Source organism: Xiphophorus couchianus, chromosome 10, assembly GCF_001444195.1.
Source record: "Xiphophorus couchianus chromosome 10, X_couchianus-1.0, whole genome shotgun sequence".
NCBI classification, from domain to species: Eukaryota; Metazoa; Chordata; class Actinopteri; order Cyprinodontiformes; family Poeciliidae; genus Xiphophorus; species Xiphophorus couchianus.
The window spans coordinates 580,852-598,096 of NC_040237.1; the positions used below are offsets into that span (position 1 = coordinate 580,852).

Here is a 17,245-nt window from a genome sequence, read left to right on the forward strand (position 1 = left end):
TGTCATCAAGTTCTCAAATTAACTCAAAGGAAATTAACTCAGTTTCTAAGAAAAAAATAAAATGTATTAAAATTATGAAAGCATGGCTCAGTGGTTTATTGTAAAAACAAAAAAGAAAATTGGTAAAATGGTAGATACTGTTTAATAAAGTGTAACAGTTTCATGAATGTAGTAACTCCAATATATTAAGATAAAGAATTCAAGTTATTTTTCATTCTACAACATTGTGTTTGTCTTTTGAAGATAGATTTTGTAATATTTTATTTTCCTGGTCTTCCCTGGAAAATAAAACTGTAAACCCCTTTCGTACGTCGTTCCTCCACTTTTCCCACTTCCCAGCTACCTTTCCCTATCTATTTATTATTCTTGCATTTTTTTCTCTCTCCATCTTACTGTTTGCATTTAGGATGCAATTTTATGAACGTACATTTAATTGTGTCAATTAAATAATTTAGAAGAATGCAAATTATACAAAACCTACAGCTGCATGTCATTGTGATATATCAAAATGACAGAGTTTTTTGCACCACTGTCACTTTGTCCAACAAGATTTTAGTGAGAAAATGTGAAAACCCCTCTTAAATGTTGTCTGAAGTCTCACTGATTTGTGATTCATACTTGAATACTGAGAGTATAGAAGAAAAAATTGCCCTTGGCTGTGTTCCTAAGATAGGCCGATAACCTGTGCAGGATGGATTTAATTTTCCATCAGATTTTACTAGCTTGTAAAAAGTCATGTGTAAAACCATAATGACAAAGATATGTTATTACACTACATTATATTGCATTATTGAAACAAGCTAGCTTGAGCTCAGTGGGTGTGGAATTTCAGGAGTGGCTTCTTCTTTGTTGTTCTTGTGACAATGACAATAAAGATTCATCTTATCTTATCTTATCTTCATTCATCCAGTACATCTAAATGTCTAAAAGTATCATTTCAGTTTTGTAGCTTGCTAAATACATTCATATAATCACTTTTTAAATGTTTGAAAAAAGTAATAACTGTAACTTTAAGCAAAATATAATTGAATCTTGTTGTCGAGGGAGGGTTCAATATTTCTCCTGGTTCATTTTTTTGTTTTTTTTTTCTTTGTTTTTGTAGATTAATGTTTCATATCAGTGTTGGATCTGAAACAATCGAAAACAATACATCAATGCTGCAAAACTCCTTATCTTTGATGATTTCCCAGAAGTGTGATGCAAAAACAACAACAACAAAAAAACCAGACACTGAGTAAAAGAAAATCAAAGCCATTATATCATTTTAATTCCAAATTTTATTTAAAGAATGCCGTGACAGTAAACTAGTTTATTTTCTGATAAAAAATATTTCTCACTCTTCAACAGCTATTTTTTTTAATGTTTTGAAGCAATAATTGCCTCAGGTTTACTTCTGCTGCACCAACACTAGGGGGCACTAATCAGCCGTAAATAGGCAGCTGGCGACAGTAAGCTGTAATTTCTTAGTTGTGCACTAGCCTGAACTTATCTGCTGGATATAATTAAAGAAAATAAATAAATTCATAAATGGAAAAAGCACTACGTAAATTTTCCGCGCACTACTTTTAGTGTCTGAATGGATGAAGGTGTATAATAAAAGGATCCCACTAGAACACCGCTGTGCCATAAGTGCGCACTAAACTGTTCCTCTTGCTCACTGGAGCAAGAATACCGTGGTATTCAAACTGTATTTGAATACCACTCACAGCTTTGGTTTTCAGCCCCAAGCCCTTCCCTCAGAGGAGGAAGAAACACAAAGTTGGCACTTGGAAGAGACCTCTCTGCGTAAAAAGGAGCGAGCCTGGATCGTGCGTTGCGCAGAATCGCTGCTCGCTTACGATTAAATTTACAGAAGAGAGGCGCATCTCCACCTCACAGGATGCGAGAATAGCGCGCTGAATGGTGCTGCATGGTTTTGGGCACCGAGGACGAAAAGTTGCGCTAAAAGCCCAGTCCTGCGCCAAGAGAATCCCGCTGTTTTCAGTTAGGCGAGTGGCACGATGTCGGCTCTACGGAGGAAATTCGGCGAGGACTATCAGGTGGTGAACACCAGCAGGAGCATGACTTTTTCTGCGCCGGCGAAGAGGAAGCGGCAGCGCTTCGTGGAGAAGAACGGCCGCTGCAACGTCCAGCACGGTAACCTTGGCGGGGAGACCAGCAGGTACCTGTCCGACCTCTTCACCACGCTGGTGGATCTCAAGTGGCGGTGGAACCTGCTCATCTTCATCCTCACCTACACGGTGGCGTGGCTGGTCATGGCTTCTATGTGGTGGGTGATCGCGTATATCCGCGGGGATCTAAGCACCACCGGCCACGACCCGTCCTACACGCCGTGCGTCGCCAACGTCTACAACTTTCCCTCCGCGTTCCTATTCTTCATCGAGACCGAGGCGACAATCGGCTACGGCTCCCGCTACATCACCGAAAAGTGCCCGGAGGGCATCATCCTCTTCCTCTTCCAGTCCCTGCTGGGCTCCATCGTGGACGCCTTCCTCATCGGCTGCATGTTCATCAAGATGTCGCAGCCGAAGAAGCGCGCGGAGACGCTCATGTTCAGCCAGGACGCGGTCATTTCGCAGCGGGACGGAAAGTTGTGCCTCATGTTTCGCGTGGGGAACCTGCGGAACAGCCACATGGTCTCCGCTCAGATCAGGTGCAAACTCATCAAGGTAGGCTGAGGCCGGAGTCCAAGGTGCTCCTTTATGCGCAATCCTAACTCTGGAGAGGTCATTATCAGAAGCAGACTAATTGTCCGTCACCTCATTTTGCTCATTAGACTCTCAGTGGACGCCACAAGTCATGCATTCAATTTCTATTCAGCTTTAAAAAATCGACGAAATTCCCCGAAGGTCTATAATTTTATCATTAGATATATATTAATGGCTCACCATTCTAGCCCCTGAAGATCTACTTCGGAGCTGAATTAATCACTGCGTTGTGCAGCTTTTCTTCCTCTTTGTTCCAGAACTGCTGAGTGTGCTGCCTGATGGAGCCAGGGTCATCAGAAACAATGTCCCCCACATTAGAGGGACATTGTTTCTGGGCTTTACACTACCTTGCAAAATTATTCTTTCCACATTTCCTCATATTAAAAGTACAAATTTTAGTTTATTTGGTGGGGACTTTTTTTAAAGGCCACCACAAAGCTGCTCATAATTGAAGGAAAATGACATGTTCTCCAGAGGTTTTACAAATCGGCAAATTGTTGCAATTCCATGGAGATGATATGTTGACATTGATTTTAAAAAATGTACCCCCAGATTCTCAATCAGATTTAGGTCTGGACTTTGACTGGACCATTATAACACTGAGAAATGCTTGAATCTGCACCATTTCATCGCAGCGCTGGCTGCATTGTTGAGACATGTTTTCCTGCTGGAAGGTGAACCTCTCTCACAGGCCAAGAAAAAAAAAGACTTTCCCAGGCCTAATTATTTTGCAGTCTCAGATAGGATCCCACCTAGGATTCCCCAGTATTTAGCTGTATCTATATTACACTAACTCTGACTGACTTCACCATGGCTTTTGCAGCCATGGTGAAGTCAGTCAGACTGATCTTTGCAGCTGCAAGTAGGGTTGCATTCAATTTGCAGTCCTAAAAAAATCTAATACAGAATGTTGATACATGTTACAATAATTATATGACTTGTTTTCATTGTTAATGTCTTTGAGTTTATTGCAAACGTACACAACAGAAGTAAGTAGTTTATTAAGGAGAAATCCTTATTATAATTCCAACAACATAGTTTTATTGAAAAGCTTGCAGCTGTATACAGCAAAAATGTTGTGATGCATTGTTCAACCTCTGTTGTAATGTCAAAAAACAAATTTGAAGAAGCTCAAAGTGCATAAATGCTTTTGCAAGGCACTCGATATCCGGGTGTCCACATCAGATAATTACACCCAAACTGTGACTTTTGATCAAAAGATTGGTTGAATCAGTATCTGTATACACTGGGCGAGTGGCAGTGAATGCAAACCTCTAGGTTATACTTTTTCTTGTACATAAAGTCCCTGCACAGATCTGAAGCACAGAGAGCTGACAGTGAGAATGCATTTCATGAAACACTGTCAGTTCTAAAAAAAAAAGAAAAAAGCGAGAGGATAAAACCAAAGCTGAGGCGGCTTCTGGTGGCTGTGATAGAAGAGAGGAGGAACACATGACAAACAACTTCAAACTGACAAAAACAGACAAACTCCAGCAACAAAACAGGGTTTTTGCATCTTTTGCTGTCAGCGGGGAGATGTGTTTCACATTTCTCCACAGTAATATTTTGTATTTGTGCTAAAAAAGTGAAGTCTCTGCACCAAAATATCACACGGCACGGACTTCCAACGTAGCTCCACTGTTCAAACCGCTAAAAGATGTCTGCATTACTGTGTATCTGTGACAGGTAGAGCTGGTGGTGCGTTCACAGTCGCTGCGATTTAATCTGATGTGACAGGCTACATTCTCCACGTCGAAGGGAGAGTTTTCAGTTAGAAGTGCTCCCACAGGATTTAAAGTTTATTCTCTGTAGAGCTTAGATGATATAATTCATACACCAGTACTTCTTGTCACTGCAGATTTAGACACTTTGATTAGTTAACTGTTTATGGTTATGGTATCAGCTTCTTCTGAGATGACTTACATTTCATTTTGTTATCATTGCTTCTCTAATTAATAGCCTGGAAAGGCAAAGAAAAATATGGTCTCTTGATTGCATTTAACAACCCATCAAAGAGGGACTAATCAGGGGGAAACATGCACAATCATCACCTTTTCTTCCTCCACAGAGGACAGTAGTAAGTCTTGGACTGTTTTATGTTCTGCTATCATTCTCTCTAACTCAGTCTGTTACTGTTTTAAACAGCAAACACAGAATCATACATCATGTTGACATTATCTCTGTGGATTTACTATGTAAGAAGACTAATGGGACAGTTTTAGCCTTTGTTTTCATCATCGGCAGAACTCTTATTACAACAGCTGCCGTATTATTAGACTCACAAGCAGAGATCTCCATCTACTCCATCTTCCCTTTACCTTTTAACGTTAATAAACCTGTATGATAAATTACTGTAGGAACTTTAATTGTTGCTTCTTTTTGTTCTCCCTAACTTTACTCTAGTTTAAAATGCCCTTGGCATTCTTTCAGATACAGATTTGTTAGATATATATGAAGCATTTTTTAGGGATTCAAGCCAGTAATTAGATCATGATCTTTTATGTGGTCATTAAATTATCCTCTTGAGCCAATTTATGTGTTTAAATATCACTATGTAAATTACATCCTGAAGCACCTCATTTGGTAGTGCCTACAGGACAACCTGTAAAAAACTTCCAAATGTGTTATCCTCATCTTTTTTATAGTACTTTTTTTTATCTGCACAGCCATAAAACTCTGTGATTCTACAGTTTTAAACGTGTGTAGCATTAAGGTGAATCATCTTCAGATTAAAGTCTAGGAAACCACAAAGCTGTCCCTGAACGAGTGCTCTGCAGTCTCATCTGTATTCGAACCGCACCAAAATTCACTTTTTGTTCTACATTAAAGTTCAGTTTCACATATACAATTCCACCCAAACAGACCAGACTTTCTAGGTAAACGAAGTAGAGTTTGATTAAAGCAGAAAAACAGGTGTGAATGCAACATCAGTGCAGGGACAGGTTAAAAAACAATACCTCAAAATTTGAATATCTCACTGATGTTCATCATCTGACTACGAGAAGAGTTTGCCACAACTGCAAAGTTTCCAAGACATGGACCTAAACTTAGAGGTTGGGCAAGTAAATCATTAGTAAGAGAAGCAGCTAAGAAGCTGAACAACAACTATTACTTCTGTACAAATCTGATTTTTATAGTTATAAGAATAAAGCCATAAGTAACCTTTTTTTAATTTGCTACAAATTCTCCAGGAAAGAAACAAGGGGAAGAGGGTGCTCTTGTCTTTTTTGGCCAATACTGTAAATGTTATGTGTGGTGGCAAACTACAATTAGACGTCAACCTTGACTGACCTTCTTGCAAAATAACACATGGAGGTGGCAGTACTGAAAATGTTGGAAGCAAGAATATCCAAAGTTTTAGTCACTATATGTGAATGTCACTGCAAACCCGACATCCACTAAACAGTTTGCAGCAGTGACTGCAGCAAAAGATGGTTCTGCAAAGTATTGCATCTCAAAGACTGCAGACCAATGCTGGCCTCACTTTTCAGATTTTATTTATAAAAAACTGAGACGACCATGAATAATTTCCCTTTGAGTTCACAATGATCCATGATTTTATACTGGTACATCATGTAACACCCCAATAAAACTGCAATGAAGTCTGTGGTTGTAAAAGATCAGAATTCATCACCAGGAAGTACTACACAATCACTTTTAGAAACAGTGCATTAGTTTGTGGTCTGGTAACACTCTTTTCAAAACTCTGTCTTGCAGAAATAAGAGCTGCTGCAGTAATCTCAGTGAATGCTGCCTAACTGCTGCATGACCCAGTTGTTTACAGAGAAATTTAGGCTCAGGCACAGGCTGTAAATTCCTAAGAGGCCTGGATACTATGAATTTCTGCCAAAAAAAAAAAGTAGATGGAACACATTTTAGTACAACATATAATTCTAAACCCATACTACCATTAGTGAAAGGAGAAATAAATATTCCTGTTTCTGATGCACCTGCTGTTGATGGGCGTTGAAGTTAGCCTTGATTTAATTACTTTTATCTGAATAACATTATTAAAATTTTAATTAACTCCTGCAGAACAACCCGATATTGCTGCGGTTAGTATTTCTGCCTGACTGAGAAATAATATTACTGGTTCAAATATTTGCTTTCTATGTGCAGCCAGCACCATCTCTGACTCCTTGAAAAACACCCATGATGGTTAACTGTTCATTCTATAGAACAACTGGTATTAAGTATGTTCATACATGGTTGTGCAGTCCGAGCTTCAACAGTATTGATGAACTTCATATCATTAATTATACAAAGCTTATTGAAAATTAATGATAAAAAATCCTATAGAACTCTAAAAAAATGTCAGAGTAATTGTCCTTCATTACCCATCCTGTGCTTTCCTGTAGTATGTTCTACATTATTAATACAAAGATGATAAAAGAAAAAAAAATCTAACTTTAAAAGTAGACACCTCTCATTAGAGTCTTCATTTCTAGTAAATTATATTTTATGCCTAATTCATCTTAAAAAAACTCCACAAATAGAAGTTACAGTTTATGCTAGGTCTTTGTATTTTGTAAGGTCTTGTGACAAGTGGCTTTTACTTACTGGTTGTTAGACAGGGAAGGTGAAGAGAGTAGGGACCAAGCACTGGGAGTCAGTCCTGGTAAAGCTATGTTGAGGAATGACAGCTTCAGCGCATTCAGTTTACACGCTGAGCCACACAGCAGCACTCTGTCTGCTTTCTAACTGTTTCAGCGTAACCATGTCATGAAAATCAGGTAGGCAAGACAGAAAGGTCTAAACTGTTTAGTTTAAACAAGCTGCTACTATTTTTATGGAGAAGATGTCCATCAAAGGTAGCTTGATCTAAACAATTTTTATGCAAACAGAAACTTATTCTGAACCGTGATCAAAGTAGCCATGTGCTTCCACAGTTTACTCATTTTTAATTCTGAACACCCCCAACAACATGGGAAGGGTACATGCTGAGATCATATTGAAACACTATAAACATAGATTATCACTCATTTTGAATGTAAAAAATATTTTAAGGACTAAATTGACAAGAATGTATTTCCTCAACCGAAAAGAATAGGGATGGTCGTGTCTTTTAAGTGTGAATTAATTTGAATTAAACAATATTTTATGTTAATTAGATTCTAATTTTTAAGTAATTTAATTACCAGCAGAAACGCAGAGAGAATGTTCCATGCTTTTCCTTGCGTAGGATCTTAAAAGAGATAAAAGTCCTTGAATCTTCATTAATATTGATGCTGCTATTGTTAATAAAACAGCAGAATGCAGAGGGGCATTGAGCTGTGCAGCATTAGTGGGATATGCTTTAAAACAATGTCTGCTGTTAGACCCCTGCATGGAAGAAGAGACATAGGAGAAAGGCAGTAAGCAGTAGCAAACAGAACTAAAATCCAGAGAAAGAGAGTGACAGCTGGGTGGTGCTCATCAGTGTCAGCAGAAGCTCTCTCAGTGGGTTGCAAAGGCAGCAGGAGATGGGAGACAGACATGCAGGAAGACAAGTCCACATTACTTGCAACATCTGGCACTGCCAAACACAGGAGGACAACGAGAAAAAGCAGGAAAAAAACACCTACACATGACCAGGCTTCAGTCTCACTTAGGAAATGTTGTAAATGACGTCTCAGATGAGACGTGAACATTTGATTTATGTCCTCGAAGCCGAGCTATAAATCTGTCGACTAAACGTCAGCGGGTTTCCAATGTCAAAGCCAAGGACGAATCTGAAGCAACACACTTCTTTAGCTTTTGATGGTTCTTTACATCATAACGCGTCAGCACTCAGGACCACTGGTACTTTGTTCCAGGTGGAAGTGAGTCACCGGGGATTGGCTCTGGTTGTGCTCAACCTTACTCTCAGGTGGCCCAGTAAATTAAACACTCCCTCCATATCAGGAGCTCTTTCAGAGGCCATTAATTCCTCCCCCTGTGGCACTGAGTGTTTAGCAGCAGGAGGAGAACACATGAGGCTTTCACCTTGTTAGACCTTTCAGTGTCAAATATGTTTATCCTTCCTTAGCAGAACTGTATAGTTATAATATAGCCACAATACTTTAGTGTAAGTCAGTGCATCTAAAATAAAAGATTTTAGATATGACATCTAGGGAACTTGTTTTTCATTTTCATTAATTTTCAGTGTAGATTATTGAAAACATATAATGTGTAACGGATGTTGCTTTGAAAAGTGAGTAAACTGGAACAGCACAGCTATCTGGTAGAGGAAGTTAGAAAAGTAGCATCAAAGTCATTCAGTATCAAAGTAATTTATATATATTTTTTAACCACAGCATCATTCAGTCAGTCACTGTAAGAAGCATTGACAGTATCTGAGGTTTTTATTGAATTATTGAGCACATGTATTAAAACAACAACAAATGTCAAAACTGAAACGTTTGAGCACAGTACTTTAGTGCATTGAGGTTTACAAGCATCTACATACAGCTCCTCATGCCCTAGGCAATGGCCTAGTCAATGTCTGAGCTCCAGATATTGACTAGACTATTGTAAAAATAATTATGATTTTTGTTTTTATTATTGTTCTGTTGGTTTACCAAATTACAGCCAAGCTTTAGCAGAAGGACAGATAGCCTCATATTTTTTTTAGAATTATTTGGCACACAGTGTAGATTTCTTGCTGAATAGAAAAATTGCCAAACATGTCCTTTCATCTTTGCAAAGGGCATTTTTCCAGAGTTTTGCTGATTTCTTCAGATAATGTTTTGTAAACCTGATTAGTGATTTATGCTTTTCCTTCCAAACTCTACAAATGACATCATGTGTCCCAGAAAAGACACTGCAACCCCTTACTGGCATGGGTGTGTTCTGTTGTTTTTTCTGGTTGTACTCAGTTTTAGTTAAAAAATTATATTAATCATGGCGTGAGTGCTCTGGAGAGCAAACACAGCTGCAGGATGTGGTCTGGAAGAATGTTTGCTTTTATTTTGTATGGTTGATTATCTTTATGAAAAATAAGAAAAGAGCATCCTAAAAATGATCCTCAAATATTTTCAAATATTGTGGATTAAAATATTAGAATCTTACAAAGTCAACATCATCTGCGCTTCCCTAAATAATTTGAAGGCATACACATTTTGATAAAAGCAAACTTCTAAATTTAAATTATGAAAATATCTTTCTTTGCTATGGGATTCAGAAAATATTAAGTATCTTGGTAATCATAACTGACATAAAACTGGAAAAAATCACTCTGATTTAATATCAGACAATGAGAAAAAAATGGCCATTTGTTTTGCACACACTGCATTAAATTATTTTTGCTTTAACTGAAGCTGTGCACTGCCTAATATAGTGACCTAAAACAATTTCTGAAATATACTTATCAATTACTTGGAGACATTTAACCTAAATTTTAACGACTACATTTTAAAGCAAGCCAAGCTCCAGAGATTAATGAATTTAGAAGCTTCACAGTAGCTAAAGACTTCACACTCACTCACAGATTTCCTCTCTGGAGAGTTTGCTCAGAGTGGAAGATTTACACATTAAATACTCCAGACTGGGCTTGTGTGTGACTGTCTGTGTCAGTTTTAAGAAGGATAGCATTGTTCTGCATCCAAAAACCGAGCCTGGAATATCCCCCCCCCCCCCCCCCCCCCACCCTCTGTACTGTCAGATATCAGATTTGAGCCATATCCTATATTTCCTAAAATAACACACCTTGGGGATTGATACACAATCAGATCATTGATTCTTGTGGCTTTTTCTAGCTTTTCTTAGCCTTGCATTAATCATATTAAGCAGCTGCCGGCCTTGCTTTCTGAGTTTCTGATCTAAATTTAGTGGACATGTAACATCGGCTGCATGTCTGCGCATTACTGAAGAAATAAACACTGATGCTGCATGATGGGTGACACTTTCCGTCATGAAGGCGAGCCAGGAATCTGTGGGCACAGACGCCTTCCCGTGAAATGTCACACCCTTCTGTCCTCAACATCACTGTGCATACAAATGACAGGCTGTTTGCCATCATCTGTGGACCAAGTGGCTACTTACTAAGGAAGCCAGAAAGACAAATAAAGTTAACATTGGGCAACAGGAAGAGGTTCTTGATGCTAGACAAGTAGCTAATCTCACACTGTTACAGACTCAAATTAGCATGTAACAGCAGAGGTCTCAGTTATTAGTACTCAGTAGTAGTATGTAAGTTCAGAATAAATCTGCTGACAATATTAAATACCAGACCTGTAAAAACTGTTGGTTGGTTGGTTGGTTGGATGGATGGATGGATTTATGTGTGGATGGAGGAATGGACAGGTGGTTGGTTGGTTCAACGGACAGTTGGTTGGTTAAATGAACTGAATGGACAGATACAGATACATAAAGGGCAACACACATCTTGCTATTTATGTATTTTTAACTCATGACATGAATTAGCAGTAAATAGATGTGATTGTTTATTGTCTCATACTTCTGTCATTTAGTCAGAATATCTTTCTTGACAAATTAATTTGTCGCTGAAGTCACAACATAGGCTTATAATGTGGTCTAATGTTTGAGGGAGAGATGGAAAACAAGGAAGACTAATGTTTTCACACCTTTATTAACACTGCAAAACTGTCAATCATCGACGGCAAAGCTTTACTGCTGCTGCAGCTCCTGGATGAATTGTTAAATTAGTGTAGCATAGTCCATCCACTTCTTTCAACAGAAGGATTTTGTTGCCTTATCCAATGAAACCCCAGATTAGATGTGATGTTTCTCAATTTATGAATGTTGTTGGCCTGTCAAAGCTAACTGAGTGCAGGGAAATTCTGTCTTTTTCCTCTTTATTTTCATCCTCCTCTACAGTAAGAGGGTTGTGATGGAAACAATCCCAGACGTTTATTGGCGTCATGCCATCTGCTACTGAACAATAAAATAACTTCCTGCACAATTTGTCTCTGTCCCTAAATACAGAAGGAAATTACCCTTTCACAGCAATTACATGCAACCTTTAACACTTCCCTCCTCACCTGTCAGTTAAGGTAAAAACATGAATAAATAGAATAAAATACAGGTTTGCAGCAAAACAGTTGGAAGTAGCTTTGAATAAAAACTGTCCCCAAAAGTGCTGTTGTTTACCAGACATTGTCTGTCTGTCAGAGTAGCCTTGAATTGTGAATAGCTGTCACCATAGGCTTATAAAACAAAGAAAGCGAAGGAAGTGCCTTGAATTTTGAATTTTGGAAGAGCTCATTCAACCGTCTTTAAGGCCTCTTATGTGTTCCCCTCATCTGTGAGGTCTCATTAGGACTTAAAATGATGTTATTTAAATCACTGTTGTAAATCAGAAGCTTGTAGCAGGAGACGGTTAGATGCTGGCACAGATCTTAGCGGGAGCTAACATCCATAGTCTTCCTTCTCTCTGGGGTACAGTCAGTCAGTGCGAAGGAAAATAAATGGAACTTCTTGATCGGTCGCTTTGCAAAAAGCATTTTGCTTTGATATTTCAGCTTCCCTGTCTGCATTTTCTTCTGTATATGTTAGATATGCTGCACAAAAATAACCCTAAACGGAATTTTCCTCGAATAATTTGGCATTACATTCCACAGAAAAATCCATGAATAGGTGAATCTGCAAACACTGAAATAAGTATGGATCCACTTCTTTGTGTAAAAACATTGATGTAGAATATTTCTGACATCAGGAATTTTAATTAATGCTTAGGTTTTAACTTCACATTGGGATTTTCCATGGATATTATCAACATTCACCCTTTTCATAAAACTTGAATTTGGCTGGTGTAGCCAAGAGCCGATAGTTAAGTTCTTGTCTTATGATTACCATAAATGCCAAATTAATTGCAGTCTTGTAACTAGTTCTTTTTTTTAAAGGAAAGTAACAATACAACTGTCATGAGTTGGGGGTGTTGAGGTGGTGAGGCAAATGCTGTAGACCCAGGTAAGATGAATAATGATGATTTTAATAAATAATAAACACCGTCCAGCAATGGGCAACACAGCTGAGCAGAAGCCAGGGCTCGACACCGGTAGCAACCGTTAACACGACTGGACACGAATGACAGCACGCACGTTAGACAATTGCAAGACAAGGACCCGACGAGGAACAAGGAACACAGGTGGAGTTAAATACACAGCGGGTAATCACAGAATGAGACACACCTGGGAATAATCAAGGGGAAGACAGGACAACACGAAGACTCGGGGACACAGAAAACTCTAAATAAATACACAGAAAACACAGAACATGACAACAAAAAACAAATACTTATGTCATGGCGGCCTATATAGCTAAATTTTTGTCTCGTTCAACTAAAACTAATTTCTCTTTTTAAAGCAAAAACTCATAGAAAAGTTGTAGCGATATTTATGTTCATGATGAGTGTCTGTACCTCTTACCCAAATCGTGTGTTCAAACTGCTAATTTCTGGTGACATTTACTGCTGTCTGACTAATCCTAAAAAAAGAAATATCTCTTGGCAAACAAAAATGTCAATTCTACTCCCAAAAGTGTGAATCATTTGTGCTTCCAGTCTAGACAGACCCCAGAGGGAGAGTTTCTGCCTCTGGACCAGTGCGAGTTGGACGTGGGTTTTGGCACGGGAGCGGACCAGCTTTTCTTGGTGTCACCTCTCACCATCTGCCATGAGATCAACACCAACAGCCCGTTCTTTGATCTCTCCCAGCGCTCGCTCATGAACGAGCAGTTTGAGATAGTAGTTATTCTAGAGGGCATTGTGGAAACCACAGGTGAGAGCGAAATCTTACATTCACATTTCTGTGTTCTTTGCTGTAACATTTGGATAGCCGCTCCTGATGCCTAATCTTTTGTTTCATCGTCTTTTAGCCTGTGGCACAGATCCCTTTCTCAGTTATATGAAATATTGAACAGAATGTTTAATTTTCATGGTTTTAATTATTCAGTAGCACAAGCTTTTATCCGTCATGGCTGTATTTTCCATGTCTTCTCCCTGAAGCAGTTCACTACTATTCATTTCTCCTCGTTTTTTGCTCTCACTACTTATGTACTTTTCTTGGGCTCTTTTCTGTACTTTCATACTTTTGAAAACGTCCCTTTCTCTGTAACTTCTCTTTGTAGGTATGACATGCCAAGCAAGAACATCTTACACGGAGGATGAAGTACTGTGGGGCCATCGATTCCTTCCTGTCATGTCTCTAGAAGAAGGTTTCTTCAGAGTGGACTACTCCCAGTTCCACAACACCTTTGAGGTTCCCACGCCTCCCTACAGTGTCAAAGAGCAGGAGGAGAAATCTTCTCTGACGTCCCCGAATCCCGTAGCCATTGCTCCCACTCTCCCCTCGCCTCTGCTGAGCAACAGAGGGGGCCGCCGGGAAAGGCTTCTCTCAGCCGACCATGCGGAGAACCCGGAGGATCAGGCCTCCAGGCTGCCCAGCAAGCTCCAGCGAATGAGCTCCACCAAGGAGGAGCACCTATGGAGGGCGCTGAAGACGGGAACGGCCTTGCCCGGTGGTAAAGCCTACAGCACCGGAGACCTTTCGCTCAGCATCCAGCGGTTTAGGTCCAGCTCCATCCCAGCTGTGAAGCATGGACAGCCTGAGGAGCAAGTCAAGCTGCTATCCCTTGATCTTGATGCTGATGAGGGGGATCCAGTGAAACACAGACAGCCAACAGCAATTAGCACTATCGGCGCTGCGACGCCAGCACCAGTCCCATTCCCCTCGATGGGGAGTCGGCCAGAGGACAATCTACCCCCAAAACTGCGCAAAATGAACGCTGACCGCTGATAAAAACTCAAAAAATCTCAAACAGGCTTCAAGGGCATTGCATAGAAACAAAGACTACTGTGACCTAGATTCCCCCCTGCAGTTTTTGTTCTTTACTGTTCACTTAATGCAATCTCTTTACTAAGCTGTCGATTGCTACAACTAGGACGATGCCAATAAGCCATCCATCCGCTCAAACTGTGAGTCAGTTTTGATAGATCACCATCTGTGCCCCCCACAGACTTCTAACACTTATCTGTGTGTGCTTGTTTTTTTTTTTATTTCTACACAGTTACATCACATGTTCTCTGATCTTCATAAACTGCTGTATGTTTTTCTAACTAAAAAAGCAACAAAGGGACGAATAAATAAATAGAAATTACTATTTGCCACATCTTCCCCCAAACCACTGCTTTATCAGGCACAACTTAGGACAAAAAGGAACATGACAAAGTATTGAATAAGAAAAGTTTTTTTGTAATTTTGTAATAATAATTTACTATAATAATGTAGATTATTGTGGTGTATAATTTACACTATAATTTAATAGTGTAAATTATAGTGTAAATTTACACTAGTTTATAGTGTAAATTATAGTGTAAATTTACACTAGTTTATAGTGTAAATTATACACTATAAGCTAGTGTATAAATTATTTGCAGTTGTTTTTTATATTACCTGGCTTTCTTTGTTTTTTTAATTTTTTTATTTAGCCATTAGCTATAGGCTAACTCAGGATATGTAGCCATTACTAGTTGAACTCATGACTATTTATGAGCTGCACAAGGAGAAACCAGGACTTTATTGGCAAATTGTTGGTTTAATTACAAACTAGTGATGAACAGGACTCAATGTGCTTGATCAGTTTGGTCTTTTCTACTCACTGGCCTGTGTAAAGGGCTAACATTTGTGCTGAATGGCTAAGCCTAAGTCTATGTTTGCTAGTGTTATGTTTAAAATTCTTGCAGAATACAAAGGTTCTAGCATTTTCAGCTTTACTTCAAAAATTAGATTTAGCTATTGCTTAAAACTCTGCATGTGTCACTTATTTCATGATCATAACCTTGCAATCTAAAACACATAGCATACGAAGGCTGCGTTTATGCTAACATTAGCATAAATAGCTGGATACCATAAAATGGGTCCTAAAGGCTCATCTTTTGTTTCAACACATTGTGTGTCATAATGGGACTTTTTCTGTTTTTTTAACACTGTGAAAATTACACCCTGAGTGGTTATGACATACCATAAAACTCATAGCTCATAAACGCGTACCCTACTTTGACTCAGTGTGCACAAGTAAATAAAACTTAATGAAACCAGTCTGAGAACACACATCACCCAATCTTAATGTAGGAAACAAAAAATAAACTAGAATCAAATTGCATTTTGTTTTAAATAAGAAGAAAATCAGCTTGCCATAATCGCCGCAAACTGCACATGTGCCATGTATCCTGGTGCTACATTGACTGAGTTGTGGTGTGACGGATTCATTAAGTTTACTAAATCAGATCATTTTACAGCTCCAGACCATTAGGTTTCTTTAGGCAAGAAACCTAAAGAAAAACAATATGGATATGGTGAACGCATTGGGGTACAATACTCATTGTTAATATAAAGATATTGTAAGCAACCACTGCACATTTATCAATGGTGGATATAATTTATACTTGGGACTTACATCTTCTGAGTTCCATTTCAGAAAAATTACTTGAAACGCCCAATGAACTGGGAATTGTGATTTGGAATATTTGACGTCCCTGAGCTACTTGCAGTCACAAAAAATGGCTGCCACACAAAAAATATAGTGAACTTTGCACAAATAAACAGTTTGATTTTTGTTTATTGTATCTCAATAATCCAGTGGCATTAATGTACACCCTCCGTTTGTGAACATGTTCTTTTAGAATATGAATGCACAGGCTGTAAAATGGAGAGGAATACAATATTATTGTTGTGTCTTGCTAATAGTCGTTAGTCTTGTCATAAAATGAAAGCTAAATGTATATAAAATATATTCTTTAATGGAGAGTTTATTTTGTCAGTCAGCTTTAATTAATTAATTTATTTATTTCAGTACTTATTTGAATTTGTTTATTCAAATAATAAATTCAACAATAATGGTGTTTTATTTTGCCACACTTTTTTGGTTAAACTACTCTACTATATGTATGTCATGAACTTTTATTGTTTTAACTGAGGTTATTTTTATTTCATGTTATTATCTGTGTCGTGGGTCTGGTCAAGGAAAAATAAGTAAATAGAAAAAGAAATAAAATTGATTGACAAAATAAGCTCCACAATAAAAATATTTTTATTTATATTGACTTTTGTTTATTTTTTGTTTTTAAATGGGGGCCTTTATTTATTTGATGGAAAATTTTGAAAACATTTATCGAAAACAGTATTTATTTTGAATGAAGCAGCTCTTCATAATGTCGACTTTGTTTTTTAAATGTTTTTAAAATCAAGACTTTCACATTGTACAATCAAATAGCATCCAAAAGACATCATTAAAAGCTTTTTTAATGATGTATTTAAAGTAGAGCTGAAACCTTAAATACTTTGATAGTTGTGATTTTTTTGTTGTTGTTTTATGTGTAAATTGAACACTTTTCCTACCAATGGATTTCAGTGGTTTCAAAGCTTTTGGGTAAATGAACAAAAAAATATGTTGGCTTAGATCCTTTTAAACTTTGGCACTATTTTCTATACAGTATTTCTACAAACGCTATTCTATTTAGACATGATTTTGAGATATGTTTGGGTAACTTGTCAACAGTTAACACAGTAAACAGATGGGGTGGCACAGTTCATCATGTGATCTGTCTCATTTTGGTTTGG

General features: G+C 38.2%; 1 protein-coding gene across 1 annotated transcript; it reads left to right on the forward strand.

Annotated features, from left to right (window-relative positions):
- The first annotated feature begins 1,297 nt into the window (after positions 1-1,297).
- On the forward strand, positions 1,298-16,722 carry LOC114152358 (G protein-activated inward rectifier potassium channel 1-like). Its single transcript, XM_028030238.1, has 3 exons — positions 1,298-2,669; positions 13,189-13,405; positions 13,755-16,722. Exons 1-3 carry the CDS (start codon positions 2,001-2,003, stop codon positions 14,420-14,422), a joined length of 1,554 nt encoding a protein of 517 aa, XP_027886039.1. The 5' UTR covers positions 1,298-2,000; the 3' UTR covers positions 14,423-16,722.
- Positions 16,723-17,245: the final 523 nt, after the last annotated feature.